The sequence below is a fragment of the Tachysurus fulvidraco genome, chromosome 5 (genome assembly GCF_022655615.1).
Source record: "Tachysurus fulvidraco isolate hzauxx_2018 chromosome 5, HZAU_PFXX_2.0, whole genome shotgun sequence".
Lineage (NCBI taxonomy): Eukaryota > Metazoa > Chordata > Actinopteri > Siluriformes > Bagridae > Tachysurus > Tachysurus fulvidraco.
This window is the reverse complement of record NC_062522.1, coordinates 11,039,672-11,061,928: the sequence shown is the minus strand read 5'-3', so window position 1 is coordinate 11,061,928 and position 22,257 is coordinate 11,039,672. Positions and strand designations below refer to the sequence as shown.

At 40.0% G+C, this 22,257-nt stretch overlaps 1 protein-coding gene across 5 annotated transcripts in view; it reads right to left on the bottom strand.

Annotated features, from left to right (window-relative positions):
• Window positions 1-374: 374 nt before the first annotated feature.
• pde4ba (phosphodiesterase 4B, cAMP-specific a) overlaps window positions 375-22,257 on the bottom strand; it is a 144,861-nt gene continuing 122,978 nt past the window's right edge. For 4 of the 5 annotated variants that reach the window (XM_027146233.2, XM_027146234.2, XM_047813143.1 and 1 more), the window contains 10 exons: window positions 15,232-15,344; window positions 7,198-7,291; window positions 5,062-5,237; window positions 4,870-4,968; window positions 4,609-4,773; window positions 4,392-4,491; window positions 4,143-4,297; window positions 3,923-4,045; window positions 3,134-3,316; window positions 375-3,024 (listed from right to left, as the gene is read on the bottom strand). In XM_027146233.2, the coding sequence (XP_027002034.1) occupies window positions 2,644-3,024; window positions 3,134-3,316; window positions 3,923-4,045; window positions 4,143-4,297; window positions 4,392-4,491; window positions 4,609-4,773; window positions 4,870-4,968; window positions 5,062-5,237; window positions 7,198-7,291; window positions 15,232-15,344 (1,589 nt within the window). In that variant the 3' untranslated portion in view covers window positions 375-2,643. Of the gene's footprint in view, window positions 3,025-3,133; window positions 3,317-3,922; window positions 4,046-4,142; window positions 4,298-4,391; window positions 4,492-4,608; window positions 4,774-4,869; window positions 4,969-5,061; window positions 5,238-7,197; window positions 7,292-8,035; window positions 9,236-15,231; window positions 15,345-22,257 lie in introns of those variants that run through there. The other variant, XM_027146236.2, reaches the window with a different exon arrangement.

Here is a 22,257-nt window from a genome sequence, read left to right as displayed (position 1 = left end):
TTCATTATATCAAAGATTAAACAGGTTTCTTTGTTAAATACTGACATTTAAAAAAAAAAAATCGGTTTGTCACTAGGCTTAGATTATGTAGTGAGTCCTATAGAAGTAAATGTACATTAGCTGTTACTATAATGCCTTAATAATAAACCTGCAATTTGCTTAGAACTAGAACTTAGCGACGATCAGAACCAAGTACATGTTGTTATAGGATCTCCATGACTAATCAGACTGTGAATTATCATATTAGTCAGACATATTAATCAGACCAATTCAGCAGTACTGTTTTCAGTCATATACTGTAATCCAGCATAAACGCAGCATACGGAGAGATTCGAACCAGTTCCACGGAACAAAAGACACCAGGAGAAGGAAAATATATTCATGCGTCATTTTTAATCACTTCATAGAAAAGTAGTTTTAGATTTTATTGAACACAATATACAATATTATACCATACATTGTGTGAAACATTAAATATTCACCTGCAACAATGTGGGATTACTAGACGAAAAACCATCCCTCATGCAGATATTACTAACTCTGACTAATCCTTTTGGACACAAATTGGACCAAAAGATCTTAAACATAGATTAACAAAGTTATAGTGACAAATTGAATTTCAAAACTGCTAACAAGGTCAGAAAAATAGTTCACATTAGCACAAATAATTACAGAAGATCACATTTTTTTTTGTGTAATTAATCAGTTTCACATTGGTGTTCAGAGATTGTGATATTTGTGACCAATATGTGTGGTGTAAGAGTCCAGCATTGTATAAATAATTCTGAGCCTTTCTTAGCAATCTGCATTCAAAAATCTGCAGAGGTTTCGAGCCGAGTGCCATTTTATCTGTGATCTCGTGGTATCAAATTTTCAATGTTGCACCAAACAGTGATACACAAAGCTTCTAATGCCTGACGGATGTCTACAGTATGTTCGTGTGTCTTATCTACAGGCGCTCCCCTTAACCAATGGGTTGTGTGTCTTTAAGCTACTTTTCTGGGCAGTTGTATATTGTGTGATATATTTATATAGCATATATAGTATAATATATATATTTATTCAGCAATATTTAAAACAAACAAACAAACAAAAACAAAAAAACAATATTACAAAATATAACAGACTCAATTCAAGAGCCCACTACACAAAAAACACCACCAAATTTCGGTAATGCAAGTGCATATAAATTAAAAATAAATTTACAAAGAAACATCATTCCGTATTTACAAAGGTAATAAATACACTGTTATAAACAGCAAAGGACCGACTTCAGCTAAGATAAACAAACCAAACAGAGGAGGTGTGTAAAAATAGCATGGGTAGATGATAGAAGTGAAAGAAGTGCGCTCTCATACACACACACACACACACACACACACACACACACACACACACACACACACACTCACTCACATACACACTACTTTGGCCATAAAATATATGTACTGGTAATAAAGAGGACAGTAACATGTATAATGTGGGCTAATCGAATGGTCTAATGCAGGTGTAAAGTAGTTTTTTTTTTTATTTGGGTTTAAATATTTAAAGCTAGATTTTATTTTTGCTTTTTTTAAATAATGGTTGGTTTTTCAAGTGAGATTCACAAATTAAACCATGACAGCATTATACTGTGTGAAATTCTGTGAGAAATGCTTACTGTGAGATCTGACATTAATGAATGGAAGCTGAAGGAAATATTTGACCTTGTTTTCTAAAAGTGAACTCTGGGAAGTGGGAGGCAGAAGGGATTCGAATATAAATACAGCTTAATTCAGTTTGCTTATATCCAATGGGTATATTTAGGAGCTCTGTAATCTTTGCGTAAGTGCATTCGATTTTGATTTGCCAAGTTTCGAATTGTCATTATGCTTTAAATGCTTATTGTGAATTGTGTGTACATACAAAATGAGCTCGTAGCAAATTTACAACTAAACAAGACCAAAAGAAGTGGACGAGTATAAAAAAACTGACAAAGTGCATCTTTGACTGGAATATACATTTCAGACATTTGGATTATTTCGTTCTATTGCCAAATATAAAGGAAGACACTGAGTTTTCTCTTCGGTTTATAGAAAAGGACTCTGCGTGTAAGCTGTCTGGTTTGCTTTTAGAAAAAAAAAAAATTCCATGTACAGTTATACTAAAGTGAGTTCAATAAATAAAAAAGACCATTAAAAAGACAATAGTAAAAAAGGCACACAAAGTCTTTAGACAAATGGTACAGAAAAGTAAACAGTTTCTTTCTTTACAAATACTTGTTCATCAGTAGTTCGTATGCTACCCCGACTAATCCCGATAGCTTTAGAAAAAATTTTACTTGGTACAAAAAATCTCTCAGTAGTGTCAACTCCGCAAATGTTCGTCCACTAGACAAACACAAGTCTATGATTGGCCCCAATTCTTCTGTATCTCAGAGTCAACCGTCAGTCATTCAGCTCCAAAAAAAAAATGTCTGCAGCATTTATTTCCTGAGAGCTCCAACCTAACTGGCTCCAAAACCTAAGTGCAAGGAGGGCCAGTCATGCGCCTCCCAAGAGGGCCAAAAAAACCACTCTCTCTCTGGGCTTTGTTAAAAAGCATCAACTGCCAGATTGCGAGGGAAAGAAATGGTTACTAGCCATTAAAATGGGCTAAAAGGTTCTATGTATCCACTGGTGAGGCGTCTTCAGTTACGATCTGGATGTGTGTGGTAACCGGCTCCATCTCCTCCTCTCGATCTTCCTCCTCTGCTTCTTCTTCCTCCTCTTCCTCCTCATCTCCCTGACTCTGTTCATCTTTTTCTGTGCCTTCTGAGTCCTCTTCCTCCAGCGTGAGCTCAAACTGGAACTTGTCAGCCACAGGTCCTCCACCGTGCCCCTCTTTTTCAGGCTGGTAGAAGGGTGGTGAGGGACTCTGAGGAATCATGCTCTGGTACCAGTTCCGATTGTCCTCCAGTGTGTCAAGGATGTCCTGCGCGTCAGGGTGGACCAGGTCGGCCCACGTCTCCCACAGCGGATGGACAATGTAGTCAATAAAACCAACCTAGATAAGGAATAGACACGATAAGTTGCAATAAGCACCACCAAGACATCCAAATTCGGGTTAAAGGACTCTGATGCACTGGCTCATATTAGTAGCTGTTAATACAGACCTGTGATTTTTCCACAGAAGCAGTGTGTTTGTCACACATGGGGCTGATCTCCATGCCACGTTCTCTCTCACGGTCACCCTGGTGGAAGAACTCCTCCATGATGCGGTCTGTCCACTGGCGATACAACTCCAGAGACTTGGTGGGGTTGCTCAGGTCAGCACAGTGCACCATATTTCGAAGAACCTAAATTGAAAATTGAACAACAGACTCAGAATCCAATTCATTAAGCTAATCTCCTTTTCAATCTTTTCTTTCACTCATTTATCTTAACAAACGTCAATATAACATCAAAGACTTGAAAAAACTAGAAAGGTAGCGTGTGAAACAGATACAGGACGTCTTTTCTAATGATCCAACCATGCAGTTGCTGCACGCTGAACATTAATTAGCTCAGTTAATATTAGATAGTGGTGGACGTGTTAAGACTCAAGCGGCAGTCTAACGGCATGTTTCATTGAGAAGTTCGTGGCTAGGGCAGTCCTAGTGTGACGTGTTTCATGAGGTAAAGTGCTGCTTCACTGAGCAGCTAACTGTAGTTATTTAACTAGATGTTTGTTGTGAGGGGTTTAAAAATAAATCGACCTGATCCAGCCCTGTACTTGTTTTGTATCAGAACATTCGTAGTGTTCATCTACATAAAGTCAGAGTGAAGTGAAGACCGATTCAGAGGAGATTCTAAATGAACAATTACCGTAAACAAGCTTTCAATTCTGTTCCAACGAATGGCGTTTTTCACCAGGCACATTTTATTAAAATTGGTGCCACCACACTACAGTTGAAGGTTCCTACCTGTATCCTGTCAGTGTAGTTGTCTAGAAGCAGAACCCCTGAACTGGTAACCTTCTTTGTCTCAACCATTGTCTTCAGATCGGCTAGTAAGCTCATGTGTTTAGACATATCTGTGGCAAGTACCTGAGGAAAAAGACAGGGCAAAAATAAACAAGCTTAGACACGTGAATGAACATGAAAGCATTATACAATGCATGAGATTAAGATAATAGCAGCTCACCATGTCAATGACCATCTTCCTGAGTGATTGCCTCTGTTTCTTTGTGAGGTTCTGGAAGATGTCACAGTTCTCCTCCTGGAGCAGTTTGAAGCCTACAGCTAAGTGGTGGTTCTCCAGCACCGACTCATCATTATACATGAGAGCCAGCTCAGAGTCTGATGGGAAAAAAAAGTGAGATATTAAGTCATCGTTTTCAGACTACCACGATGGCTTTGGATACTTATAAGCAGCTTAGTCATGTTCACTTACTTGTGTTGATGAGGAACTGGTTGGAAACACCTGGATGATCTACATCATGGATGGCGGCTGCAAAAATGGCAGCCAGGATCTCCAGATCAGTAAAGACGGCCTGGAGACAAAAATGAAACAGGAAACTTACATTTAAATGTCATTCATAGGAATCAGACCAAATCCAGCACTTTCTATATGATCTTGACTTGACACTAAGAGTATCATCAGTCCTTACATCTAGTGCAGGTGTGGAGAGGAGTATATGTGTGGACTGGGCCACATCAGCAGCATGAAGACTGTTGTGGTAGGCTACATCCAAGTGGTAGTGATCCTCCAGCGTCATCATATACGTCACAAACGTGTCTGTCGGGATCTTAAACGTCTTGAGCAAGTCTCGTTCCTGTTGAGGACCACATCAGGAGTCAGAGGGTGGACTGTCAAGAGTATGTTATTCTTTATTAAAAGAGAAGATGTTCTAAATGGAGAGAGGACAGACCTGGAAGATGGCATACATGATGCACGTGAGAGGGCGATTGTTGGAATATTCAGACACGGTGAAGATATTCAGGCCCCACTTGTTGAGATCTTCTAATTCCTGCAGACAGAAAAAGCCGACAGATTCTGGTAAGAAAACCCGAACTCAAAAACTTTCTGTACACTCATTTGAGCGATCGATTGATTGCGTTACCTTAGACAGCAGCTCTTCCTTGTCGGTTTTGACACCAAAGCGGGTGATGCCGCTGTTGAGGCTGGGCCCGTGGGACACCTTCTTCACCCCGCTGATCTGAGTCATCAGCTGCTGCTTCTTCTTCTTCTCCCGTGCCTTCGGTGTGGGCGGCGGTATCTCCACCTCATTCTGTTTGTCTGCAGGTAGGAATCACAGCAACGTCAGAACATTGTCAGATCTTGTTCACTTGGTTTTAATAGCAGGGATTTTTATACAAAAATGCAATGTGTCTTTTTGTTTTTTAATTTACAACGGAACTATAGAAGAGTGAAATTTGGATGAACAGAATTCCAGAGTATTTAGTATCATCTTTTTTTTATGCAGAGAATACAGACATTGTTTGAAAAGCAGTGAAGGTGAACTGTTTTTTTTTTCTGAATGACGTCAGCAGATGTCTTTAGTCTGAGAGCAAGCCAGGTGCACTCGACAGCTGAATGCCTCACACCTGCTCTTCTGTGTGTGGGGGTGTGTGTGTGTGTGTGTGTGTGTGTGTGTGTGTGTGTGTGTGTGTGTGTGTGTGTGTGTCTGTGTGCATGGCCGACACAGTAAATCAGAGACCTGTACTCTTTAACTGAGCTTTCTCCTTTATTGAGAAGAGACTGCACCATGCCTTCTGTCTCACACTTACAGATCTATCATCAAGCAACTGCAGGGCTTGTCTGCATTAATACGATATCTCTCTAAAGGTCAGCCCTTAGGAGCCTTCCATTGACAGTGAAATAAAAAGACAGCACATCGGGGTGCCAATGAAGAGTTTCATTCATAAGCAATTCCTGTGGAGAGCTTTTCTAATGTATGAACATGTTGGCTTTTTATTTTAGGTGGGCCGAAGCTTACAGACCAACAGTTTTCTGATTTAAACTGCTCTGCAAAACAAAAGACCAAAGCTATTATCCATCCTCCATCTTTCCCCTTTTCTGAAAGTCTCAAATGTGGAAAGGAGGAATATTAAGCACCGTGTGTTATTCATTCATGAGCATTGGAAGTGAAGACGTACTGAGACAAACTGTTGCCTTGTGATTTGCTGCATTAGTCCTGTATTACTTGTCGGTCTGTCTTGTAGTCTTGAGCAAAGACGTTCTACACGACATCGAGTCTTTAACTCTCTCTCCTCGCTCCTCAGCTCTCTAAGATTCTTCTAACTGTTATTAAAATTTCAAAATGCTTCCTCCGACTTCCAGATGTATAAACAAGACCGAGGGAGTGAGAGAGTAAAGGGAGGCTTTCGTTTTTGGTCACGTTTTAATCCTATTAGCCGTGTTACGCTTTGCTCTTTTCCATGTTGACAGATGAAGTGGAACGGACCAGAGAGGCGTGAGGAGAACGGCTACACGTGATAGACGCTTCATTGCTAATAGCCTTGGTAATCCTAATGGCCTGACAGTCCTAATCCTCATTTACTCAAAAACGAAAATACATACGCAAGGAAGAGGACTAAATAACACAACGAGTCGATTAGACACAGAATATGCAGTTTCAGATGATGAATATATGCTCAGAATAACCAGAAACTGCATAAGAGCGGATGTGTGGGGATGTGTGCGTGGTGAAGGATTCATGGTATCTGACATACAGAACTAGATGAGTCATAGATTTACTGCGTGTATCTTCCTTAACAGGGCTTCCACCAGGAGTACAGCAGGATCCCCCTCCCAAACAGGCCCCTTCCCACCTGCATCTCCTTTTCTCCATTTTTCTCCATACGGCCTCCACACACGTATACACTCCTTTTCCTTCTGCTGACTGCTGCATTGGATATCTCGCTCGCTCTCACTTTGAAATACCAAGCGCATGATGGAGCATGTTTCAGAGCTAAAGGCAAGCTTTTCTCACAATTACTGTAATATTTCAAAGCACCGCTCACTCAGAGCACTAAAAAGGTTTACATCATCTACTTTTGAGAGCAGGTTTTTTTTCTGTTGGTTTTAAAATTAATTTTAAAATCATCTTTGTTCATCCCAGACAACTTGATGTCAACCAAAAAAATACCCAACGATTCGTTCCTTGGATGTCTGTGACAATTTATGCATATGTTTATGTGTGTGTGGGATTTTTGTGCATGTTTGTGTGTGTGTGTGTGTGTTGTTTGCTGGTTACCTAGAAAGGTGTTGGAGATGAACTCTGACACCTGGTTGCCAGATCTGCTCATCTCAGAAAGGTGCGTCAGCTCCCTGTTCAGCATTCTCTTGAACTGGAAACAAACAAACCAAAAAAAAATTCATATATATGTTTATAGCCTTTAAAATGAACAATGAAAAAAAACAACTGAGGCAATAATAATAGCTGAATTCTGGTAGCGTAATTTAAATGTATTTGCACACCTCCATTTAGAAAATTCTGGTGATATTATTAGTGTGATATTATATTTGACCATTTTAATGAATATGACTAATAAATGATATATACATGCATATGAACATATAGAAACCGTCAAATTGGAACTTTGGATGAAATAGCTCATAAACAAAATGAAAGCTAGCAAAAAAAAAAAAAGAAACTGAGGTTTAATCTGCGTAAGAAGATGTGGTCCGACAAACACGCAACGTCTTCAAGAAATAAATAAACAAATGCATATATAATTAAATAAGTCAACATGGCAGCCATATCCTGCGTCACACCGAAAAACTGTGCAAGCGTCTAAATCTGAGCGTACACCACTACTAAAAAATCCATCACACGATGTTTTGATAAGTTTTTATCACATCTGTGTGAAATTATATCCATTTCAACCAAGTAAGCAAAAAGGAAACCCAAGGCTGCGCATTCCAGCAGAGGCACCCCAGACACATCAGGGGTAGTCATTTCTCAGAGTCCCCCAGACCACCAACACTGCAGAACACACACATAGTGCGAGCAACCGAACCGATAACTCAACCGATAATCACAGCGATAACTGAAACATGCAGCATCCATTTCCTATCACTCTCATACACACCTTAATGTAACCCCAGGACACTGAGAGAAGGTAGTTCGCTTCGGGCATTTTGGATCCTGCTTTATATCCAAAAAAAGACAAAAATCCACAATAGCACACTCTTATCCCTAATAAAGGACAGAGCTAGAGAGAGAGGCAGACGATAGGGAGTACAAAAAATCCCTTCTTCTCTCCTCTCCTCCTTTGCTCGGTCTAGATCAGTGAGCTAACAGGAGATTGAAGCCGACGTCCCGGCTCTTGGCCGACGCACTCCGGTGCGCGGTCTCCATGTCCTGGGCAGGAGAGTCTAGCAAGGTGGTCCACGACAATCTGAGCTGGAGATGAAGCTGAATAGGAGGGTCTGCTAGCACCAATGAATTATGGAGGAGATGAAGCAAGGGAGCACAGGGAGGGAGGGAGAGAGAGAGAGAGAGAGAGGGAGGGAGAGATGGAGGAATGAGGAAGAACACAGGGATGCTCATCTAGCTGGAGGGGGGCTTCCTCTTTTGGATCAGTGCTGCTCCACTGATGCTGCTGCACCTCTCTCTCGGTCTCTCTCTCTCTCTTTCTCTCTCTCTGTGTCTGAGTTAGCTCATTTTGCTCCCTCCCTTTTTGCAGTGCATTCCCCCTCTCCGTAGTCTGTCAGCCCCAGCAACATGAATGCAAGCCCAGATATGATTTGACAGAAAGATGGTAGAGGAGGGGGAGACCCCGCTTTGTTATGTAGGGGAAAGGGAGGAAAAACACAAAGATGGCGAGATTAGGGTGTCCTCACTCTACTGCATCCATCTTTTTTGAGGGTATTACTTTTTTCGGATGCATTTTTAAAGACTTTTTGAACCCAGGGAATTTCATAAATCATTCATAATGATTTTTATGGCCTTGCCAGACCACACTGGCTTCCATTCTCTCCATCTCTCTCATATGCTATTTTGGCACGAGCACAGCTGCAAGCAAGAGTGAAAGAAAAGAACAGAAGAGAGGAGAGTTAAGGATAATTGTCTTAGCTTGTCTGCTTTTTCATGACATCAGCTGTCTCCTTCTCTCTCACTTTCTCTCCATGCTGCCACCAACTACACCCCAACGCCATGGCAACAGCATCACGTGGCTTTGACTGCTGCAGAAGCATCTTTTTTTTTTTTTTATACCAAGGCACCTCTCTCCCTCTCTATGCCTTTCTCTTACCCCTGTCAGGGCACACTGGGACATCACTGCAACTCGGCACCATATGCCAATGCTGCCAGTGCGCACACACACAAACACACACACACACACACACACACACACACACACACACACACACACACACACACACACACACACACACACTTTCATCTCACTGCTAAGGGGCAAACAGCCAAAATCAATGGGCTGTCCTTGCAGCAGCCAGGATGCAGAGTCCAGACACTGGGAAAACCCTATTGAATTGAACTGATGACTAAGAATAATAATATAAAATAATACAAAAAAATACTGATACAGTATTAGTATTTTGAGATATTTCTTTTGCCGACATATAAAGCACCTTGAACGTAAACTGGTAATGACAATAATGGTGATGAGAGTCATGTCATGGCAGATCATCTCAGATCTGTGTGAAAAACATGCACAGAAAATGTTGGAGTGGAGAAGTGTCGTGTGCGAGAGAAAACGGTGCAGGAGGGAGTTGAGGATAGAGACGAGACAGAAAAACAATAGCAGAAAGTCTCTCTGCAGAAATATGCTGCAGTGGGGAAACCTGCCTACGTGTCTGTGCTATTCTGGACCCACAACATCAAGTGGCATCTTTTTTTTTCTCTTTTATTACCAAAACAAAAACAAGGGCATCCATGAAAGTGTACCTCTGATTTCTAAGAGTCGCAGGAACACAAACTGATCTTCTAATAAATTAGATAAAAATCGGGGGGAAAATAAATAAATTAAATAAATTAAGAAAAAACAACAACCTTTGTTTGTTAACTAACACTTTCTGTATATTCCTTATCCATAATCTATAATAAAAAAATCATTAATCAAAAAAGAATGGTAAACAGTTTAAAGCCAGTAACTGATTTGTACTTATGTTAAGGATTTTATCTCTCACTTGTATAATACTGTGAGAAGATCTGCATTCATTTTAAATACCAGCTCAGTGACCTACAGTGTCCACTAGTGGGCGGTATAAACTTAAGCTTTCTCTACATTACAGACTAAACTGATCTGTATTGTATGCAAGTGATATGTAACATATCTGTAGATACAAATCCTACAATACTTACTACAACGTTTTGTGTAAATCTACTCCCTAATCAACACAACTCAAATGTGAATTAAAACCAGAGGCAATATTTCCTCTTGGTATGTAGCTTACATTAAGGTGCTGGAATGCCCCAGTGTGAACTTTCAAGCGCTCATTACTCATTGTTGTGTCATTCTAGGAACTAGGCACTGCAATAGCGGTAAGTCCATTATGCTCATCTGTACTCCTCAAGACGACAGCAGCAGTGGCAAAACCTCATGACGCATTTCAAGATGACAAACCACTTCATGAGCAACTTATTGGTTATGGCATAACAGCTTTCTTAAGAAACAGATGAATGTGAACCATGCAGCACTCTCAGAAACCAGAAGCTGTGACCTACTTAATGTTTCATTTTAGTGTTTCGCTTCCTCTAAATGACTCAAGTGATGCTGAGCCTTTGCGTGAAAGTGCAAAGCCGGGAGTCTGAATACAAATATACAAAAACTTACCATGCAAAAAAATAACATCTAAGCACATAAATAATCCAGAATATTATAAATTAAATGCTAAAATTACTAAAAAAAAAAAACCAAACAAACAAAAAAAAAACCTGATGGAGGATTATTAAACCTATTTATAGTCATTTTAGTCATGTTTTATTCACAGGTGACTTGTAATAGCATCTAATAACAAATTTTTGGAAAATTATTATGCATTAGAATTAAGCTCAGTAATCTCTTAGAATAAAATATTACATAATTTTGTCCCATTTAAATTTTTTTGAAGTTGTTGCTAACAATAATAAATAACCAGGACAAGTCCAGAAAAAATAATTAAAATAAAATAATAATAATAATAATAATAATAATAATAATAATAATCTGATGTGTATTTCATAAGAAATAAAGAACCTAACATGAGGTTCATTGCAAAAGCATCAGTTGAGAAAGCAAGAGTTTCCCAAAGCAGAGCCAACTTTAGATCATAACTGACAGATAAAGCTTCAGTCAAAGTATTGCTCAACCACTTTAAAATCGTTACTGTGCTTTATTGCTTTTGTGAATCGGTTATCAGGAAAAAAAACCTTCATTCACAATGAATTAGAGCCAAATTTGTGAGTCTGGACTTGTACTAAGCATGTTGGAAAAAAAAACTCACTAGGAACTCAAGAGCTAGTAAAAATTAAAAAAATCCTTGCCTTAGTTTGTCTGGTTTTTTTTTAACTGTATTATTTAGACATTTTAAATCGAATTCAAAGTCAAGTGATTCTGTGAGTTGAACCATAATACGAACTGACAGCAGACGCTGAAACACTCACTGCACTGGATTTAAGTGTGCACCAAGAAAGGTCTGAGAGTTCCAACAGATAACTGAGAAGCATGTAAAATCTTATTAAAAATATCTTAAGATTCGTCTTATAGCGGGAACCAAACGAAGAGAAAACTCTAAGAGAAATGTAACAGAAGAATAAAATATATTCCAGCAATAACACGTTTAGGACGTGTGTAAAAACGTTACTAAAACTAGTGCATCAAGCGTTAAAAGATAAAATAAATAAAGGACAGATTTTTAGCATCAGCTCACCTTTTTCCAGCAATTAATTTTTCCAAACTTTTTGTGTTCCTTTCTTTCGAAGCAACAAGCTCCCATTTTGAGGCAGAGTGTGAAGTCTTAGTGCGCGGACACGTGTGTGTTAGTGTCGAGCAGCGCTGAGATTGGGCATCTGACACACACGGCAGAGAGTTACTGACTCACTTTGAGCTGTTCGCTCTGACTACACTTCACTGCGCTATGATAGTGTGTCACTGTCTACATGCACGCCCTCTCAGAGCGGGGACCTCCCTTTTCTGCTCTCTCACACACACACACACACACACACACACACACACACACACACATGCACTCAGTTGCAACATAGTTTATAGTTTAAACAGTCTTCTTACACTGGAATAAGATCAAGTATACAGATGAGATCATGGCTTTTCCTGACACTGAGTTAAACTACACTCACTTTAGATAACAAGCTCCATTCGTATACACTAGACTAACAAATCAGGTGTCTTAATACTCTCTTAGAACATGGCAGAATATGTAAGTGACCTCCACATTATTGATCCCCAACATCTGTGTACATAAGAAGGAGTATAATTTGTGCACCATTATGTCCTGTGCTGTTCTGTACTCCTGGGAATTTTTCACCATCAATCAAATCTCCTTAAGTCTAAAACTCACGGCCTTTACACTGTCGCCAGGAAACACTGCCTCCTCAGGATGCAACATGAAATTTGGTGTAACTATGTAAATGTGTGTGTGTGTGTGTGTGTGTGTGTGTGTGTGTGTGTGTGTGTGTGTGTGTGTGTGTGTGTGTGTGTGTGGGCATTTCCGGTTTTATTTATTTATTTATTTATTTATTTATTTATTTATTTTTATGCTGTTTATTTGTTCTGTTTTAAGCTAACCGTATTTTTCATTGAGTTCTTTCGCACAAAACCTAGAAACATGAAGAAGTAACATTAAAGGTGTGGGCAAACTGCTGCAAGTTTGTTTGCTCTCCAAATATCTGTAAACAACAGTATATGTACAGTACACTGTGAACCTTTCGTAGGTAAAGATGTGACGTGCTTTTACAAATAATTATTAAACTGTACAATTTGTAATTACTAATCATCACGCCTGTCTAATCGTTCTATGTTTAGGACAACAAATATATATTGGATATATAATAATATGAGATATTTTTAATTAAAGGTGACAAACAGTTGTGACAAAGGGTGACAAAGTTCGTTCTCAGATGAAACGTTCTTACGCTGATGGGAAGTCTTGTCCAGGCTGAAACCGCCCTAATACACCTATATCACTGAAAGGCTTAATGAGGATGATGTAAATTTAATTCAGTTTATTTGTATAGCACTTTTAACAACTGACATTGTCTCAAAGCAGCTTTACAGGAGTATAAACAGAATAAAAATGATAAAGTGTAAAATTAAGGTACTATTTATCTCTAACATTTATCCCAAGCCTGGGGTGACGGTGACAAAGGAAAAACTCCCTGAGATGATATGAGGAAGAAACCTTGAGAGAAACCAGACTCAGAAGGGAACCTCATCCTCATTTGTGTGACACTGAACAGGAAATAATGTAAATAATATCCTTTCTACATGACACGAATGGCTGGGACTATCCCTGCCTGGACACTAGGGGGACATTCTGGTGGTTTTTGTGTGTCTTGTACCATGTGCCTTTGTTTTTGTATTGTGTATCACGTGTTAGCCCTGCCCTAGCCTTAATCCATTCCTGCCACTGCACACCTTTCCCTTGCGTTTCTATGATTTCCTCCTTCCTGTTGTCCTTGTCTCTTGTTCCTTGTCTTGGGTTTGTTGTTTTCTGTTTCCATGTTCCTAGTTTGTAACCTTTGTTAGTTTTCCCTCATTAAACCCCTTTTATGTTATCCCTGCACTCGGGTCTGTATTTTATCCGTGAAGACTCATTCTCTGACACTACAACAGTTTGCAACCAAGCGCTCATATGTCAGGGTTCACTATAGACTTAACACTGATTCCTTATTGCCGAAGCCTTCAAATGTTCACGGATGAAGACTGAAGCACAAAGCTGACTGAAACAATGACGGTTCAAAGACATGATAGTCTCCAAGTGGTTCTATGCACAGCGATCTCATGGATGCAGATCTATCCCGGCTCACCAAATCATATTCTACACCCATTAGAGTCAAACTGGTCAGAAGGATTCATTTTTCTATAACATTTCCTGTTCATTTGACGTTACTCAGTCTATAGGGATGTTTCATGATAGTCATGTCACACAAACATATATACTGTATAAACGCCTGTGTGGTATTTGTGCGATAGTAATCAACCCTATTGTGTTCATCAGTGTCCCCTTGTTGTAGTTTGACGTCAGCAGAAGGAGAAACAAACAGGGGGAGCACGCCTTGTCCTGACACAGCACTCTCTCCTATTGTAGTCTGCAACCGGCTATGGCTTAGGAAGGAGACAGGAAACCTGACTCACACATCTGCAGTGCACACACACACACACACACACACACACACACGTGCTGGACAGAACAACCAGGGACCATGTGGAATTCATTCATACACACTGCGATTCACATGCAAATAATGATACGATCACTAATGACTTCCAGTTGAACTACACTCTTTAGTCCTGTAATTATGTACAGTGTTAAGTTATAACTGATTAATAGTTAAACAATAAACTGCACGTTGTAAAATAACAGCAAACTTAGTACCGCACTAGCAACCAAGTATATTAATATGTAAATGTATCACATGCAGGCTTACGTAGAACATCCTGAACGCTGTATTGCGTGCTATCAGGAGATCATTAGACATGGCAGGTGCTTAGAATTTGTTTAATGTCATGTAACTACAGACACTCACGCAAACACTCCTGTCTAACTCCAGCTCATCGTCTGGAAATCCTTTACAGCAGTGTCAGACATGCTACAACCTGCTCAAGCTTAATGAGGAAAGCAGACCTGCTTAACACACACACATACACGCACATACACACACTTTGGCTGTGTGTGTGTGTATATGTGTTCTTGCATATGGTTTTCCAACTCTGCTGGATAATCTGACCTGAGATCAGCTCTGATGCCAAACACCACAAAATCATGATCCTGCTGATTTCAACACATCTGTGCTATGAGAGGAATTTGTTTCTGTGTGCCTCACAGGCATGATATAAGTCCTGGCACCTAGCAGATGTTGTCTGAGCTGTTTTTGTCTCCTAAGAGGGTTCATATACTTCAGTCTGTTGCCACGGGATTCTCAATAGCACCATTCATAGAGACTTGTGTAGCCGAGCGAGTGTGAACAAAAGCAAAGCAGAAATATTTCATCACAGATCAGCTCGACTAAAGTGTTCTGAAAGTTACAGAATCGTAGTAAGAGTTGGATTGTGTGTGTGTGTGTGTGTGTGTGTGTGTGTGTATGTGTGTGCACTCAGCTCACCTTGTTGGAGGCCATGTCGCTGACGGACCTATAGGTCTGGATGGTCTCGAGCTGATCCAGGCACCAGTCCAGCTCCTCCATGGTCTCCACAGCCAGCTTCTGGTACGAATCGTCTGTGTAAAGGCACACAGAAACAGACGCTCGCTCAAAACGTTCCTGCATGGCTACTCGGGCGCTCAGCTGATCCTTCATCCTGGGCTCACATGCACGCATTGAGGGGCTTCCAGTCACTCACTCCTTCACATATACACACACACTTCTACACAGTATACAAAAGTGAGGGAGTGAAGTCTGCTGCTGGATGAAGTGCCTGTAGCTCAGTGATACTGCCTCCTGGCTCTAAGCCCTTTCCTCTCACTCGCTCTCTGTCTCTGCCTCCTGGCTCTTTGCCATCGACCCCTCGTGCGTTGCCTAGTGCCTAGCCCACCCTTGTCAGCTGTGATATCAATACACAGGAAGATGTGGTGGGGGGGATAGGGGGTGCTTTGCACCGCTTTGCCCTCACACAGACACAAACACCCACTTCCTCATTTACAAAAATTTTATTCTCAAAGCCAGGAAGCTTAACCACACAAAGACACACAACTGTCACAGATATATGTTTGAGTCGGTGTTTGTATGTTTGTGTGAGGATATGCACACAGACACACACACACACACACACACACACAAACACACACACACACACACACACACACACACACACACACACACACACACACACACACACACACACACACACACATGCAATTAAATAATAGCATTTATGCACATGCTAACAGTTCATGAGGTCCTGCTACAGTAACTTCAGGCTATAATCTGGTGCATGAAGGCCGGAGTAAAGCCTCAGCACTGTGAAACAGGGGAAGGACTCATGAAGGCTCATCTGGACACAGATGAGTCCTTGTGTGACTTGTGTGTGTGTGTTATGCTGTGTTTGGGACTCGCAGCTGCATAACAACACAGCAGCGGGGAATTACATTTATGTACATACGGTCACATTCAGTCACCAGACAGCTCTGATTCAGAGTGACTTGCTTCCAAACAAGTAGGCAAACAGCTAACAGAGCAAAAATAGTTGGCTGTAGGGTTTATGAATCTGTATGGATTCATAAACTGAAAGAGTAGAGAGTTTGTACATGCTTCACAGTAGTTTAGTCCTTAAGGCAAAAGGTTCATTTCCCAAACCTAAGCGGGGACTTCAGTAAGTTCACTCACAACAACAAGCTCCTCTTTGTGGATGGCCCCACATGAATAAACATCTAAAGACGTAGATCTGCACTTCCCAAAATCACCAAAGCCTGTAGATAATCTCCAAATAACCTCAGAAGCATTTAAGCACTGAGAAGCCAAACATGCCAAACTCTTGTTGTAAGCCTTCCTGACTGTAAACCTTGCTCATAATCAACTCCAGAATGGCCGGCATGCTTCGATTATATAAAATAAACCTTACACGCAGTGTTTCAAATGCGTCACTCGAGCAATTAAAAAAAAACTTGTTTCCTGTATCAAAAATCATTCTCAGAAGAATTTGTTTATCCAGTAACACTATTAACTGCCAAAAGGAAAGCAACAAAAATATTGACGGCCTAAAAAAAAAAACTAAGGGCGGTCCTCTACTTCTTTCGTAATATACAACAAATATACAAACTAAAAAGTGCAAAGGCTAAACACAAGCTTTTCTGAGACAAATGAAGCTAATAAATAACAAACAAATAAATAAAAAAGAATAATAAAATAAAAATAAAAAATAGGGCAGCATGACACATTGGCTACTGCCGCTATGGTTGACAGGAGCGAGAGAGAGAGAGAGAGAGAGAGAGAGAGAGAGAGAGAGAGAGAGAGAGAGAGAGAGAGAGAGAGAGAGAGAGAGAGTGTTATCTTTGCCACATACTGTAGACCTCCCAGCCAATTTTACTCCCTTGTCTCTAGGCATGGAATGATTTTTTATAGCGTCTTTATACTGTGTTTAACACCAGAAACTTAATTATTGCCTTTGATCAATGAGAAGATTGCTCACATATAAAATCACTATGGGAAGAAACCAAAACACTTCCAGCACCAAGTGAACTGACATGAAAACACTTAATAACAGAATTAAGCTTTAAATATATTACAGGAAGAGGCTCGGCGCTGTTATGAATCAGAGATGCCAATATCTTTGAAACAGAAAGACAGAATGTTAAGCTTAAGTTTGAAGAAAAATACTTAAGCTGAAATGATCACAGACTGCACGTGTCATCATTCAATAATTATCAAGATGAGTATGAATCTCAAGAAAGGTCAAGCTAGATGCCCTGAAGTTAAACATCTGAGTTGGTAAGTGGGTGAACCATCAGTAGTGACATGTGCAACACATGCCTGGAGTCTGATCTGAAGTGTCAGTCTTATCAGACATACTCTCGGTTTCTCAGTATGCTCACTCAGCTCTGTTTCTGTTCCTTTTTCTGTTAAAGCCAAGTTCTTTTCTGCTGCTGTAGGGAAAAACCTGCATCTGCACTGAGTTTTGTGAGCTACAACTGACTATAGGCATCATAACAAATCAAGCGGATCAAGTGTATGCTGCTGTATACAGCTGAATAAACACCTATGTAGGGCAGTAATGGCTCAAGTGGTTAAGGTTCTGGGTTGATGATCAGAGGATCAGTGGTGAAGCCCCAGTACTGCCACTGTTGGGCCCTTGAGCACGGCCCTTAACCCTCACTGCTCCAGGGACGCTGTATCATGGCTGACCCTGCACTCGACCCCAAATTTCAAAGTTGGGATATGTAAAGAAAGAACCTCACTATGATGTAATGTACATGTGACAAAATAAAAGGTTTCTTCTTATTATTTAGAAATGAAATGTGTAACTCTGCCACTGACACAATATCACTATGTTCATTATTATTATCTTTAGTAAAAGCAGGTGAAAAAGGAATATACATTATTTCAGCTACAGTATAAGCCACCCTGCTCTGTCCAACCTTCCCCTTCTTTCTCACAGACACACACACACATGTACACACACACACACACACACACTCACATAAAATTAAAGATAAATGTCTACTCTGCTATTTGGTCTCTTTGCAGTAAACTGAGAGACAGACAACGTGTACATGAAAAAGGTCTAGTGAAGTGGCTGACCACATATACGTAAGAGGGTGATTTCTCCAGTACCACACCAACACACACATATTCATACACACAAACACACACACACACAGACCAGCACATTTGGAGCTCGAGGCAATGGGCCAGGAAAAAATCTAACATATGCCCATCTTGAATCTCCCCACAAAGCATGAGGTCATACATTAAGCGATCTTCAAACGAGTGGACGTTGACGCAAAGGTTCTTCCATGGATTACAGAAAATAAACGTCTGTAATAAACCGTTATCCGGTCATTTTCCCATTTGATAACCGCACAACCGTGTAGGAGATCCTGAAATGTATCCTCAAAATGTCACAATGACATTTCCAGTAATAATGCATTTCGTGTAATATCTTTTCTTTCATGTGTGGGTGTGTACTGTATGAGTATGTGTACTTGCGTAAAGTTTTCAGGTCACATACGGCCAAATGTGTGGGAGTTGTTATGAGTAGTAGAATCAATGCTGCAAACATTCGGGGCTTTGTGGCTTCAAAATGTGTAAATGGATGTGTGTGAGCGTGTGTTTGGAATTCTGGATCCTTCCAATTCACATCATTTTCATGCATTTCATTTTGAAAAAGATTTGTGTGTTTGTGCATGTGCATGTGTGTGTGTGTGTGTGTGTGTGTGTGTGTGTGTGTGTGTGTGTGTGTGTGTGTGTGTGTGTGTGCGTGTGTATGTGTGTGTGTGTGTGCGTGCGTATGTGTGTGTGTGTGCACGTACATGCACAGGTTGTATGTATATGTGTAAAGGTGTGAAAGAATAAAGAGGATGTGGGGTGTTTGCGGCGACAGCTATGAAAGTCTTGCCTGCATAACAACTACAGTAACAATGTGTGTGAATGTGTGTTTAGTGAGTTCTATAAGAATAAACAGCTATAAAAAAGAAAGATTTAAAAAAAAAAGAGAAAAAAAACCCTGCTCACATTTACACAGGTAATTAGAGGCCATTGCAAAATGTGATCAATTGTTTCAAATTGCATTTCAAGCTACCACAGCTACTACCTACATTTGCTTTCAGAATTATTTGCACTCTTAATGATAATAATAATGATAAACAGTCATTATATGTAAATACATTCTTTTCTGCATTAAAAAACAACAACAATGCTTCTCTGCCTAAAATATTATTTGCTAAAGCTTCTCCAGGTAAGAAGTACCAGCACTGAAATCGAAAAACATTCCTCTATGCAAAAAATTTCTTTGTAGGCATTGAATAGCTTTATATAGAATTTTAGTGCTGATAATTTGTTTGCATTTGTCATAATTAGTATTTAAGAGTGCCAGTACTTTAGGAGTCAGGTATATAACGGAACAAACTGCAATCATTAAAAAAAGATTTTTTTTTTAACGTTTGAGTTTGGGTGAATATTTTGTATGATTGAGTATTGTTTATACGAAATAATTTTAATATTAAATTGTAAGCACGATTGCTTTGTGCTTAGCATGTTTGCCTCGCACCTCCAGGGTTGGGGTTTGATTTCCTCGTACACTTTGTGTGTGTGTGGAGTTTGTACAGTATTTTCTCCCCAGGTTTCTTCTGTGCACTCTGGTTTCCTCCCCCAGTCCAAAGACATGCATTGTTGACTGACTGTCATGTTGAAATTGTCTCTAGTGTTTGAATATGTGTGACTGTGCCTTGTGATGTGTTTGCACTCAGGCCAGGGTGTCCCCTGGGCTAACCTCGAGGTTCCCTGTGACCCTGTGTAAGGAAAGCTATTCAGAAAATGAAAGGCTGTTTTTTTTTTTTTTTTTTTAAATGCCAATAACTCTGGAGTTGATGGTTCATTTCTAATCCCAGTGCATGAAATGCCTCCCAAGATCCTTCATATAATCTATACAGAGGATCAACAAGAGATTTCTAAAGACAAATAGTAACTTAAGTGTTCTACCAAATACAAGTAATCCAGTATATACATATTTTACATTCTATTTAATCTACTTCTTTAAACAAAGAGGTCTGTAAACATATATTTGACTTTGCACGCCATTTTAAGGTCTTGAGAGACCTTCAGCTAAATCCCCATTTAAAAACGGGTTCACATGGGGTGAAGCGTTTATTCAAGAAAAACAGTGTTTGTATGCACGGCTGCATAACTCTATCATGCTCTGGCCCGAGGTACCGAATACAAAGGACACTTTGAGCAGAATTGTCAGCTGTATTTACCAAAGACGAGACACGTGTCCACTTTAGAATTGTTTTGAAGGTTTGAAGAAGTGTCCCACATCCACACAACCGTGTGTATTTTCATATAACAGAAAGAGCTACACATCTAATACTACTGTATTTGGTTCTGCTACAGATTTTAAATAACATAGAGTCGTTTTAGAGCAGTTCTTTCATTCTATTGTGTGTATGGTCTTTTTTATTTCAGCTTACGCTTCATTTCTGGGTAGGACGGGAGTGGATATACTGAAATGTTTTCTTTAAGGAAACCGGATCTCCTGCTCAGCTTATATGCGCTTAAACAAGTGCGGCATTGAGAAAGGCAGGGAGGAGTGGAGCGTGCAACCCAACCACATGAAGGACAAAACCTTGGTAGACCTCACATGGCCCTAGATTTGTGAATTCATTAGACCACACAAAATGAGCTGGCATTCACATACACGCTTTCTTTTTTTTCCGCCGACAGGACGTACAAAAAGAGAGACCTTTTTCCTCCATATCATTCCAAAGCTTTTGGGTGAGGCAGTTACTGTACCTTACATAATTATCAGCCGAGGGAAAAACTTAATTAATCTGATTGGTTAACTTTGTTTTGAAAGGTAATGTAGCAATTACATTTTTTTTCAGGATGCCATCATCCATTTAAGCATTTACAGAAATGAGATTCTTTACTACACTGGATACTTGTGTGTTTATGAGAGAGAAAGATTGAGAGAGCTCGGGAAAGAGGAAGGGGAAATATTCCAGAGCCAATGGCGTGATCTCTGTCGGGCCACTCACTCCTCCCTCTCCCCATTTCTGACCATCTATCCCTTGACAGTGAGCCCCCTGTCTCTCTTCCACAAGTGGTATTCTGGAAAATATTCCACATAGATTTATGAGGCCACGCTTCAGAATCAAACACCAAAGCGGGAAGAAAACAGGCCAGGCGGTGTTTATGGTTATGGTGTGGCATGCAAGACATTACCTGAAGCATGCACTAGTGGCTTGGCCACGTTGTCTTCCATCAGCCCTTGCTGTTTCATCATCTGAAACCTAGTTTCTTTAGAAGGCCAGAATTTCTCATTCCAGCCTTGCTGGACCTGTTTACTGAGTCCTGGTCAATGACTTAAAGAACTCAAGTTTGATAAAAGTCAAGAAGGTCAAGAAGGTAAATTTTCTTACACGTTCAACAGGAACTTCAAAAGGGACGAAGTACAGCGATTCGGAAAAGCTAAATCCCACCTCCAGTCTGATAGAAAAGATGGCTGTGGAAACTGGTTGGGAAGCATCTCTTATTTTATATTTAACTGACCGAGAATTGGGCAGTGATAGATGGATAGATAGATAGATAGATAGATAGATAGATAGATAGATAGATAGATAGATAGATAGATAGATAGATAGATAGATAGATAGATAGATAGATAGATAGATAGATAGATAGATAGATAGATAGATAGATAGATAGATAGATAGATAGATAGATAGATAGAACATAGAAAATAAGATGTACTATTTATCGCTACTCCATCGTTTACAAATTGGCTAGAGACCTTTTTCTCTTTCAAGTCAGTGCAGTGCAGCTGTTAATTTTTGAGTTGAATCACTTCAGTCAGAATAATAATAATGTCCCAGCTTTATGAAATCAGATTTCCCGTTCACAATTAAACCGTAATACAGCACAAGCTGGATAAAAGTCTAGCTGTGATTAGATTTTAAAAGCTCCACATCATGCTTTCAA